Here is a 12,948-nt window from a genome sequence, read left to right on the forward strand (position 1 = left end):
TGCGGTCCTGTCTGGTATTCTGTTCCGTGGGCTCATGGGATATATTAATATAGAAGTGTCGGTCGCTGAGTTCATCGGAACCTGGGCGTCACCAGTAAGCCAAACGCGAATTTCTCGCATACTGTTTTGGGAATACAGACGATACGAAATACTAATCGTTTGCCGACTGCTTTTTGCCTACTATATAGTAAGCAAGGATGCCTTTTCGGATTCAGTATACCCGTGTAGGTGTGGACAAGGCCTCATTTAAAAAAGCTTAATACAAAGTACTAACGTCCCAATTTCCATCTGCGTTCTAATTGTCCAACAACATCCACCTGTTGCAAGCTGGAAAGGTAAATGAACAAGTCTAGAATAGCATTACGCCAATCATTAGAGGGGTGGAGCCTGATTCCCAGATGTATAAATGTTTATGCTGGCCTTCGAATGCTTCATGGAAACTCAAGTACAGCAATGATGGGGCTGTTTCAAGCTGGATTTGGTTTGGTACTGGTGCTTGCATTTGGCATGTCGGATGCACAATGGCGAGGAAGATCAGCTCAAACACAGAACCCTAGTACATTTAGGCCTTGGTCACAAATGCAAGTTCCTCAGCAGAGTGAAACCAGAATGCTTCAGTCTCCTCAAACCAACAACCCCATGCTTGTGCCACAGAGATTTCCTTCTCAGTTTTCAATGCAGACTCCTGGTGTTGTTGGTGGAAAGCCTGGTCAAGATCCTCTTGGTGTTCAGTCTAAACAGCTTTTGCAGGGTCCCATGGAAAAACTGACGTGGACTTTTCCAAGCCTACCTGAAGAACCTGTACAGCCAGAGATTCCTTTTGAGCTGCGGAACCCTTTGTCTCCCAATAGTGTAGGGGCTCAGTGTGGTGAGAATTCCGTGTATGTGGAAGTGATGGAGGACTTCTTTGGGACTGGACAACTACTAATGGCTTCAGGTTTTGCACTGGGAGGCTGTGGACCAACACGGCAGGACAATAATGCTCGAGTGCTCCTCTTTGAATCAGAACTGCATGGATGTGGCAGCATGTTAACTGTGAGAAGACTGATCCTCTTCCCAAAAGTGATTTAGTTTTGAATAATTCTTTAGTAACACTCTTGTTTGTTTAGGTGACCGAAGATAAGCTTGTTTATACATTCTCCCTGGTCTATACTCTCCAAGAGTTTTCAAATGGTGTTCCTATTGTCCGGAGTAGTGGTGCTGTGGTCAGTATTGAGTGTCACTATCCAAGGTACGGTTCTGGGTTCAAGGTGGCTCTATTCTCATGCGTGTAGTAAAAATATATTGCGGTGACCAACCTTTTTCTATAATCTACAGAATGCATAATGTGAGCAGCAATGTCCTGGTGCCCACGTGGTTACCATATGCGGATACTAAGGTTGCAGAAGAGCGTTTGGTCTTCTCCCTCAAGCTTATGACTGGTATGTATTATGTAGGGTTTAATGTAGTTTCAACTCAATTTTGTAGACCTTATAAATTTTTTTCCTTACAAGATGAGTGGCAGTTTGAGAGACCCTCAAACCAGTATTTCCTCGGTGACATTGTGAATATTGAGGCCTCTGTGAAGACGTTCAACCATGTACCTCTACGTGTGTTTGTGGACCGTTGCGTAGCCACTATGTCCCCTGACGTGAACTCCGCTCCCAGATACTCCTTCATTGAGAATAATGGGTAAGGCATGTACCCAGCTTATCCTAGAAGTATTCCATGGTGTTTAACTTCATTCTTCACCAGGTGCCTGGTTGACGCAAAGTTCACCGGCTCGAGCTCTCGCTACCTGCCTCGAACTCAAATTGATAAGCTGCAATTTCAGCTGGAGGCTTTCCGGTTTCAGCAAGCGAACAGTGGGCTGGTATGTATTTGCTTTCGTTGAGTACATTCTAGTGCACTGTTTGGAAACCCGAACCCTGTTGTCTTTGCAGGTCTACATCACATGCATTTTGAAGGCGGTTCCTGTAGCCACTCCAACAAATTCTGAGCACAAGGCTTGCTCGTTCTCCTCTAATGGGTATGTTGCCCCCAAATGGCCTTCACTGGGTCTGTAGGATGACGTTTATCATTGAGGATGTGTCTTTGTTTGGCAGCTGGGTGTCTGTGGATGAATCTGATCAGGTGTGTGGCTGCTGTGACTCTACCTGTAGCAGCAGTAGTGCAAGCGATCAGGTTCTTGGAGGTATGTGTTGAAACACGCACTAACTAAAAGTGATTCTGATTATGGTCTTGGAAGTTTCTCACTACTTGTCTGTTCTCCATAGATCTAAGGTGGGAGCAAGCATCTATTGGGCCCCTGAATGTGAAGGAATTTGGCTTTGGTCGACTTTAATTTGAAATGGCCATGAGGACATGTGATGAATAAACCTTTTAAGTGATTTATACATGGTCTATAAGTGGTCGTCCTTCAGGAAGTCTTGCATATCTCATTTAGATGTTTGCCATTTTATTGTTCTAATTTGTCACTCAAAGCCCTTTTACCTTGGAAAGCGTGTACTTGTTACAGCACTCTTACTGATTTTTTGCTAGGTAATTGATGGTAGGTACAAAAGCTTGTACCTTCCAAAAAATAACATCCCTATACCCTGAGGTAAAATGGGTGAACAACGATTTAGAAGTTCACACAAACTGCAAATTCTTCTCTAGATTAGGTTGAAGTGTTTTCTGAGGGTCAAGGATGTTTTAGGCTTGGCGCTGCAAAGACTCATGTAGCTTGTAAAGAACTCCATGTTAATTAAATGGCTTCTCTAGCAGTTACTGCAATGCATATGTGGCATGTGGTGTTTTAATTAAGCTACAGTCTTTCTGGAGTGACATTGCTGAAGCATGAACATTAATTCTTGCCCCTCTACATAATGTTTGATTTAGTATGCACATGCTATTAGATTTAAGCTTATCAATTTCGTTTAAGCAACACAACTGACAACCTTCGTTAAATCCTTAACTGTATTGGAGTGTTTATTCAGAGAATATCTTTAGGGGATAGTGATAGAACTTTTTGCCGCATATTCCAATGTCCGGTGACTTGAACCTCTACCTGCCAACTGATTTTTTTTTTTGTAAAAACAGGCAGTTACTGTTACACAACACATTTTGGTGACCCTGGACTACAAAACCAGTCCTATAGTGGCATTAGTGAACAATACATGGCAGGTGACAATTTTTCTTTTATGTCAAAAATCATTGGGATCTTCGGTAAAGATGCGTTCCATGAAGATATGTTACCAACATGTCGTCGTGGGTTCCGGACTGGTTTTTGTTTAACTTTTCCCCTATCACATATCAGATTGTAAAGGTATTTATTTTTAACAGAATGATAAAAAATATTTGAAAATGACTGCTCAAGTCGAGATGGCAGTGTTGATTTTTTACACTCTTATAAAAGCTGTACACTTACTACTTTAGATTGTAGCAAAGTGTCATTTCTTCAGTGTTGTCACACAAAAAGATATAATAAAATGTTTACATAAATGTGAGGGGTGTACTCACTTCTGTGATTTTATACATTTTCAGTATACAGTAGAAGTGGAATTTTTCTTCTGGCACTCAGAAGTCTTGCAATGAGAAGTCTTGCAAATCGTTTCAAGTGAGCTGCTACACATGAAATTTACAGCTGGAATTCATGCTGGAAGAAATGATGCATCCCATATCGCATCGATACAGGACGCAACTTGTCTCGTATTTTGGAGTAAATAATTTGTGATTTTTAAGGTCCTACTTTGGTTTATGTAGTGTGCAACAACAAGATTACGTCCATCCGTACGTCTAATAATATCCAGTTATTATTACCTCACTTCTTTTTTGACTCTCAATTGATTTGATTGGCGATTCATCTGTCTAATACCCTCCTTTCTGTCAGCCTACTCTGATCTGATTGGTCAAATGGTCTACTGCGTGCAGTGTCGCAAATGGCATGTAAGCGGGCATTACACAGATTGACGCAAATCTGACACGGAACTGAAATAAGAACAACAGACGACTCATTCAAAGTCAAAATAATAACTTTGTAATTTGTTCACTTTCGTATTTACAACTTGGCAGACAGCTTACATTCACACACAACAATTTACATTCACAGCAACAATTTACACTGTAAGAACATTGTAATAGTTCCTCTTTAAAAATGGAATACAGTAGAAACAAAAATACACTAATATTTACCACAAGAAACGGCAGAATAGCTCAAAACCAGCTGAAAGCAAATTAGATGCTCCGTCAGTGTTTCTCTTGTTTCACGCACATGTTGATGCCCCGCAGTCTCCAGGGTCTGATTCACAAAACATTCTTAAGACAGTTCTGCTTAACTGCCCTTTTTAAATTCTTAAATTTAAATTGAAAAAAAGTTAGGAATATTATTTATTCTTGAAAAAACTTCTTAAGACAGTTCTCACATGTTTTGATTGTTTACAAAGCATACAGTATGTCATGGTCTTGGTCTCTTCCTCCTTCCAACAGCAATTCTTATTTTCAATTATCGTATATAGTTATTTTTAAAGGAAAATTGCCTCTAGGTGGCGCTAGAGAAAGAGGTTTGGAGAAGGGAACATTCTAAAGAAAGTCTGGTGAAGATACTGTACAGTTCAAGCAACCAAATATTTGCATTTCCTGGTTCATAAGAGCACAAAGAATATGATGTTTGTTTGTATGTGTAGTATGTGCTGTAACACATGCAAATCATGACGTTTGGTGTCTCAAGCACATGTAGAGTTGAGCTCAACCAGAGACTGAGTTGATATGTTCCATTCTTCATAATTCCAAGAAACCCATCAGAGGGCGGTTTAGGCCCTATGCAGTTTTGGGAATGCACCAAACCTTATCAGACGTTTATTTGACCATGAGACTTTGCTGGAGAGTGACCTGACCTTCCTTTCATTTCATCTTTGCCTGGAAGGGACATAAATAATTGCTGCAAGTATAGCAACATTAAACATGTGTTGTGTGTTTGTCACGTCATAGAAAAACATGTGTTAATAACCACTTCGCGAAATATGAATAAAAACCTAGAAAAAGTAAATAAAATAAGTTCATAATGAAATAAGTTTCAAAATCTTGAAAATATTGAGCTGTGTTCTCTGCTCTCAAACACAAGGGGCGTGTCTGTGTTCTGTGCAGAAACCATGGCCACTCGCCTGAGTCAGTCTGAGACCCCAGTATATAGTAAACAGGTGCTGGTCATATAATTAGAACATCATCAGAAAGTTGATTTATTTCACTAATTCCATTCAATGTTTACATTCATTCCAAACAGTCTGATATATTTCACGTATTTATTTCTTTTAATTTTGATGATTATAACTGACAACTAATGAAAAGAAAGGATTTTTAGAAGTCTTGGCCAACTGAAAAGTATGAACATGTTTAGTATGAGCATGTACAGCACTCAATACTTAGATTGGTTGCTCCTTTTGCCTGAATTACTGCAGCAATCCGGCGTGGCATGGAATCAATCAGTCTGTGGCACTGCTTTTGTGTTACTGCACCTGTATACTTCACACTGTACATAAAGGAACAAAAAAACAATGAAAATTTCAGGGAATGAAATGTGTTTTTTTAAGTAAATGCATTAGGGACAAAGAGCAAAAAAGTCCTGAGGCCTTTTGATTTACATTACAAAATTGTTTTATATTTCATTTCGTTTTTAAATTGATTTACAAAGACTTTGGAGCATTTTTTTGTTCCACAGACCCCGTTTTAGTTTGAAAACTCGGGCGTTGCGTTTCTATGTAAATGGACGAAAACAGAGCCATGCAAGCGTGGATGCCCACATTCGCTTACTGATTGTGTCATTTATATCATTGTGTTTGCTTTCCTGATTCTTTAAGCCCCATTCATATCCAATTACGTTACATGAAGGCAACAATGACCAGCCTTGCAAGAACCGTGTAAACAACAAACAGGCTTCTTTAACTTCAAGCTGTTCACGGATCGACACGGTGACATTACAGCAACACGAGAGAATCGAGAGCCGTATGCTTTTAAAAAGCTCACACAGTTTTGCGAAGTCGTCTGTCGATCGGTCAACGTGGCGTCGGATTGAAATCAAACAAGCCTAATAACATTACCACATCTAATGTTATTCATGTGAAGACTTCCTTTCATTTCCAAGCCATCATGTAAAGGAACTGGTCGGTCGGTGACTAGTAACCAACTGTCCTCAACCATTGTGTACATTTGTTTGCGCATGCCCAGCGTGTCTGAATGATCATGTGACATGCGTTTTCAGTAGCGTACTGTAAACGCTGATTTTTTCTAAAACACATGTGGATACGGCAGTATAAGCGAGGATCAGTTTCATTTTATAAAGCCATTTTCAAACAACAATGAGCTAATGTAAACACCACCTTAACATTATGGCAAGAAAGAAAGAGAGAACACTTTCTCCTTATTTAATACCGTGCAAGTTAGCAGGGTACAAATTGATAGATCAAAGTTTTTGTTTGTTAGTTAGTTTATTAGTTACATAATAAATCTTAATTTGGTTGATGTATTTGTATTGTAAAAATGGATTTTCAATAATGTCACGAGACAATGTTGTAAAGTTGTAATTTTCCACTGTGCTGGTATACAAATACAAAAATTTTGTCAGATAAAGTTACTGAACATCGAAACCCAGCTAAACTGATTGGTCAATTTATTCTATCATTACTTTATCTCCTCCCTGCTGTTTTTTGCATCTGCCATGTGGGTAATCTTAAAACTCAGAGAGTTGCAAACTGATGAAGAGAGAAATATAATGATACCTAGCAAGAACTAGTCAATTGGACTCTAAACCCTTGTATCTAACGCATCATTTTTGTCATTGTTGGCAGGTTGGTATTCCGGTACACTGATCATTTAAAGACATTTATCAAAGGCAAGCATTGCTAGTGATTTTTGACAATGTAAAACAGGCCCGATTCCCAGACTGCGAGGGAAGCTATGATGTGAACATTTATTTCTACATGCAATATATTGGTATGCCTTGTTAAATGTTGTGATAGCTGGAAATACTGCAAGAGGTGAAATAGTCTGTTGGAATACTACTACAAGGTTGCCAGATTTGTTTACCAAAACCATCCCAGTCACCACAGCTTAAATACCATTTTACTCCCAAAAAAATAATGCATGTTACATTCAATTCTATGCATTACATACAATTATTTATTTAAGTTATTTTATACTTCCCAAATATGTCATTTGTTCATTTCAGCTATTGAGCTGTTCAACACCACATTCAACACCACATGACTCCCACTCTCAGTGTGAATGCTGTCATCTATTATAAGCATTGTTCTTACTATGAAATTCATGCCTGCAACATAGTGTAAATTTCGTATGCATCTATCTTTGTGGTTATCGGAACAATAAAAGGCTTATTTTGAAACTGGTTTCTGAAGTTGTTTTTAAAACTTTGGGGCAGTTTCCCGGACAGGGTTTAGGCCTAGTCTCCGACTAATTTAAATGTTTGAATTCGCTTGATTAAAAACAACCTCCACTGACAAATACTGTATTAAAATATATCACTTCAAATGTTTTGTCTCAAAATGCACAATGTAAGGTTTTTTGTAAAATATGTTTTTAAAAACAATTTGAATATCCTTATTTAACCTAGGCCTAGTCCTGGATTAAGCTAATCCCTCTCCAGTAAACTGCCTCTTAAACCGGCCATTCCCCGCGATCCCATTTTTCAAACTTTAGTTAGTCTGTAATATTGCTATTATAGCATAAATAATACCAGCAAAAGTTCAATGCCAAGCAAGATATTGTCTTTAACAGAATTCACTTTTCAAGGACTACTGAGAACGGCTGGAATTTACTACAGTCCTCTGCTTCCTGCCGGTACATAATGTCACTATTCCAAGTGCTTTTCATAACCCCCGCCCACAGAAATACGCCCAAAAATGGGCAAGGCCTTCCTCAGAGAAGAGGAAGAACCGCTGGAGTAGTGATTGGTTATCAGAGATTGTAAACATGTGACTGAGCTGCGCGCTAAACTACTTTCACTTTTATCACATTCATACCTTTGGTAATAAGAATTCAGCTACACACATTCTAAGATAACCAACGTTCAAATAACATCTTCCATGATTTTAACATCGGCTGTGAAAGCTGTTCTGTGTAATACACTGATATTGTGTGTGTGTGCGCTTACCTCTGTCTATAACACTTCTATGAAACGTCCTCTGAGGTTCTGCTTGCAGTCTCCTAGTCAATCTGTTTGTTTTATTATCCAACTCGGGTCCAATATAAAAACGCTTCTGTTATCAGTGATAATGTAACTGGTCTGACGCCATTCGCTTCGGTGTCATGCCCCTCGCATTGTAGAAAAAAAAGTGATCTCTAACAAAGATTGACATTTGCGTATGCACAAGCAGACCTCCGTTTCACTTCGATGGATCCACATGTTTTTAACTGATGAAGTGAAGTTGATAACATTGCTACTGTTTACAAGCCAAAGCTTATGAATTCACGTGCACTGAGAGGGACACCGACCAATCACAACAGACTGATCTGGTTGCACAATTTTGAGTGTACGGAACAAAAAACAAATAAATTCTACTCAAAATAGTTTCGCTGAAATTATGACTATAATTAAACTGAAATTACTGAACGAGATAAGTAAAACCAATTTATAAAATATAAGTACAATCCACTTATGAAATATGAGTACAATCAACTTATAAAATATAAGAACACTCAACTTAGATATAGATTCATATACACTTCATCAAACGGTCTTTGTGTTCTACTTTTTTTAAGATTCGCCCTACGAGGAGTGAGTAATCCGCCACTTCATATAATTCAGATCGTGCTGCGAACTGAACAAATCACTGATTCTTGAACCCATCAAACGGTTATGCCAATTGTTCAATTAACACTTTCAAAAGAATCGACTCAAAAGAGTTAGTCACCCGGGACTACCCGGAAAAAGAAACGAAAACCTTGAAAAAAACAACGCATTTTATAATGCATGAAGGAACGAGGGAACGTCACGCAGTTTAACGAAGTAAAAGTGCAGAATTTCTAAAAGAAATACACTCAAGAGTAAAAGTACCCACTTTTAATTTGACTCCAAAGCGGGCTTAACACACTCCTGTTAGGGTCTGCCAATCTCATATTAATGTTGAGTACCTATATAGTAGTATTGCATACTTCGTATCTTCAAAGAGTATTCAATTTGATCACATTTATAAAAGATAGAGCTTTGAGATTGTTCCGAAAACAGAGCGCGTGCGAGAGAGAGGGGTAGGCTGAACCAAAGCACATGCGCTTCCAATTGTAAACAAAACATACATCAGTTTCACTCTCCGCAATCGGCATGTCCGGATTCTTTTAGCACTGGGATGGGTCCATATATCGGTTTCAAAATTCCTCCAAATCTAGCGTTATATCCACAGTTTATATTACATTCATCACCAAAATGCAGTGAACAAACAAACACCTGAATTTCGCGAACGTATGCTCTCGCACTCTCCTGTTGCAAGTGAAAGTGATGTCTGCGCATGATCCTCCTGTGGCCGTGTCGCGTGCTCTTCCAGGAGAGTTGTCCAATAAGGGACCAAGTTATGAAACGGTTATTTCTTCACGGTAATGTTGGGCTCTACGTTTACCAACAAACGCAGGTCCAAAAATGTATTGAACAATTTCAATTACTCCATGTTTAGAAATTCCCCTAAAAGCTCCACTTATCAAGTCTTCATTTTCAGTTCCAAGATAGCTTTCAAATGCCAAACCTTTTTTTATTATCAGAGTTTTAAGTGTCACAGGGAATCAAGACAGTTAATGAGTGTTGCGCCACAATGCATCTCTGGTCTGTACAGCTAAAAATCATCAGATATCAAGCGGTTTAAAAGCACATCTCTGAACAGTTAACCTTCTGTCGTTTCCTTTAAAACCAGCTCTTTTTATCTCAAGACACTTCAATTGTCATTGTGGGTAAAAAAAACTCCTGAAAAATGCCACCGTGCAAACAAATGCTGAGAACAGATGTAGTGTAATAACTTTATTAAAATCAGCAATGAAATTTACATCGTGAAGAAAACACCTCCACTGGAAACCACAGTTTCTTCACTCCTATTTTCAGCAACAGCTCTCCCTGCAACACAAGAGTCATATGAAACTGATGTCTTTTGACATCGTATACAAACCAAAGTTACACCTACTTTTCCTGGCACAGCTCTGCTCACAGGAACCAGAAGCAGGGTGGCACACCGCGGTACTACAGTGAATATAGATCTGTCCAACAAAGATCAGCTTTAGCAACAAATATAAAGAGGCAATTTAGAGGATACGAAAAAGGCTGTAGGAAATCATACAGTCTCCTGCAGAGGGGCGAGTGATGATGGATCGACAAACGTGAACATCTTCACAACAAAGCGCTTGTAGTGGGTTGGGAACTGGAGACCAGACGAACCAATTTCAGGAACCAGTGCCGTCAGGTAACGGTCATCCTGGTAAGGACAGCTAAACCAGAAGTGACAGTCAGGACTCGTTCACAGCACACTATCTCGACAAATGCTTGGGATCCTACTCACCCATCAACTAGAAGATCCCACTGGGGTAGACTGAGAGGACTAGGAGCTGATGTCGCCCAACAGTGTCCCAACATCAGGACAAGATTTGGGTCAGTCCTCTCCAAAATGCGCACCTCAACATACACAGGCTCTCGCAGGACCTTTGTGACTGGATACTCATCCTCACCGTAGTAGGACGTGTACACCTCATCTCCTGAGAATAAACGCTTCTTGTTACTGCCCAGCTAGAGTTTGAGACCAGTGCTACAAATGTACCACTCCTCTTGTGAGAAGCATTTTTTTGAAGAAGAGCACATCGTTACCTTCTGCACAGCCTTTAGTGACACATTGGCCATTTGCCAGTCTAAGCTCAACCCTGAGGGGTCCAGGAGCAGCTACAGGTGGAGGTGGTGGAACGGTGTTGACATCAACAACCAGAGCTTCCACAGCAGTGGCAGAATATCTACACTGGAAGAGCAGTCTAGACAACAAACAAAGAGCTTCTAGCATACGTTCAAGAATTCACAGTACTGAGAGAAAACCCAGATGACCTACTCAAATTGACTGTCCCTTGTGATGGAGCCAAGAGGTCCAATCCCCACTTCATAGGATGAAGTCATTCTGTTCTCATACACCACATAGCCATTTTCCTCCTGCAAGCAAAAACACGATTGACATCAAATCTATTCCAGACATCCAAATCATCGAAAGCAAACTCACAGTCATGCTGGTGCCACAGTCAGTGACTGGAAACTGGTATATGGCAAATGAAGACGTGGAACCAACAGGACCACAAGATGCTTCACTTCCACCCAGCAAACGGACCGTGTCCAGACTCAGACGAGGCAGAGTAACCTCTCTAGCCACCACAAGCACAAACTGACCATCTCTTATGCACTGGACAGTCACTGTAACGAGAGACAGAGGAAGTTATCAGGTAATCACCTTGGAAAGAAACTGGTTTCACACCCCTACCTGACATTCCATAATAACACTGCAATCCATTAAAGCAGCAGTTTATAGCTTCACACTCTGCACCACTGATACCAGGTTGTCCACACTGGATCTGCTCATAATCAGCTACAGCACACTTGTCAAGAGGTTCTGACTGCACCACTGGCTTCTGAAGTGGAAACTTCTGAGAAAACTGCTGTTCAGTTTGCTGGAAGACTGGAGATTGAGGCTCCTGGGGAAAATTACCGAACTGTGGCACGGCATGACCAAACGCACAAAACCATGCACAAAAAGCCACAAGACAACCAATCCCTGTACTTCCCGCCATCTTGCCACAAGTAGACACTCTAAGAATCCTGTGTTTAGTCTTATATACTCTTTAAACCCTCGGTCAGAATTTGCAGCGCCCCCTTTATCAATTTACAATGATTGTTCTCCAGACCTGCTGGAAGCTACATACAGGGTAAATTCTTTTCACTCTCAAGATGTTATATGATCGTGTTTTGACCAATCTCTACCAAGCTAGTGAAAATAAAGCGTACTTTCAGAAATGAAAAGTTCTCAACATTTGTTTGCTTTTAAGTTTTCAAGTTCAAGATTCTCAAAGTGGTGGGGAGGGCCCCACTGGTGGTGAATAGACACATGACAGGTGGGGCGCGACAAACGGAAGGAAATTGGGTCATTTTGATTAATTCCTTTATTCATTGACCTTACATTCGAAACAAAACAAGGACACATTCAAATGAAAGCCTTCCTTAAAACAGACTGCGAAGAAAATGTAACATGGAACCATAGTAGCATTCGAAAATGATTTCACGTCGAAATGTTAATTGAAGGGGCACAAAAACTTTAAGGTGGAGAGGCAGTAGGCGGTATGCCAATGGAATGTTTTTGTAACAGAAAATTGCTTATTATTCTTTTGTCTGTATTCTGTCTATTGGTTGATGTCTCTCACGTAGATACGTAGCTCTAATATTCCTACTATTGACGTATTAATAAAACCTGAGGAAATCTCTTCCGTGGTGTTTTTGTTTTGTGCCTAGTATGTTTCAAAATGAACATTATCCAAATGTTATTCGACCAAGTTATTGTATTAATGTTATTTACATTTCACCTTCTCCTCATCTGTTTTTTTCTTCCCTTGTCCCTAAAACCTCACCATTTTAAAATGTCTCTTTATTTTTCGTTTGGATAAATGAGTAATTTAATTTTAGTAATCGATTGGTTTGGGGCTTATTTGTTTTTTGTAATTATTCGTTTATGAAAGGTTATAAGAAAGTTGAATTGAGCCAAACCTGTGTCCGTTAAAACCGCCTCATTAAAATGATCTTGTGAATCATTATCATGAATTTTTTTTATCTGTGAGTTAAAAAAGAACATTTTAGCAATAATATTTGAATGGCAAATATACATATAGAAATCGAACGTAAATGAACTGCTGAAAGCTCAATATTAATGCTTTGAATTGAAAACAAAGCACATTATAAAACTCGGTCAATTTAAGAACATA

General features: G+C 39.5%; 2 protein-coding genes across 2 annotated transcripts; one reads left to right on the plus strand and one right to left on the minus strand.

Annotated features, from left to right (window-relative positions):
* Positions 1–456: 456 nt before the first annotated feature.
* Positions 457–2,339, plus strand: LOC130408094 (zona pellucida sperm-binding protein 3-like). The gene is made up of 8 exons (XM_056731532.1): positions 457–1,035; positions 1,110–1,231; positions 1,318–1,421; positions 1,494–1,671; positions 1,735–1,852; positions 1,923–2,008; positions 2,085–2,173; positions 2,256–2,339. The coding sequence occupies exons 1-8, from the start codon at positions 457–459 to the stop codon at positions 2,321–2,323; spliced, it is 1,344 nt and encodes a 447-aa protein (XP_056587510.1). The 3' UTR covers positions 2,324–2,339.
* Positions 2,340–9,995: 7,656 nt separating this feature from the next.
* Positions 9,996–11,766, minus strand: LOC130408319 (zona pellucida sperm-binding protein 4-like). The gene is made up of 8 exons (XM_056731807.1): positions 11,460–11,766; positions 11,205–11,392; positions 11,040–11,137; positions 10,808–10,965; positions 10,506–10,698; positions 10,287–10,434; positions 10,134–10,206; positions 9,996–10,066 (listed from the first exon to the last, which is right to left on the minus strand). The coding sequence occupies exons 1-8, from the start codon at positions 11,764–11,766 to the stop codon at positions 9,996–9,998; spliced, it is 1,236 nt and encodes a 411-aa protein (XP_056587785.1).
* Positions 11,767–12,948: the final 1,182 nt, after the last annotated feature.

Source organism: Triplophysa dalaica, chromosome 19 (genome assembly GCF_015846415.1).
Source record: "Triplophysa dalaica isolate WHDGS20190420 chromosome 19, ASM1584641v1, whole genome shotgun sequence".
Taxonomy (NCBI): Eukaryota; Metazoa; Chordata; class Actinopteri; order Cypriniformes; family Nemacheilidae; genus Triplophysa; species Triplophysa dalaica.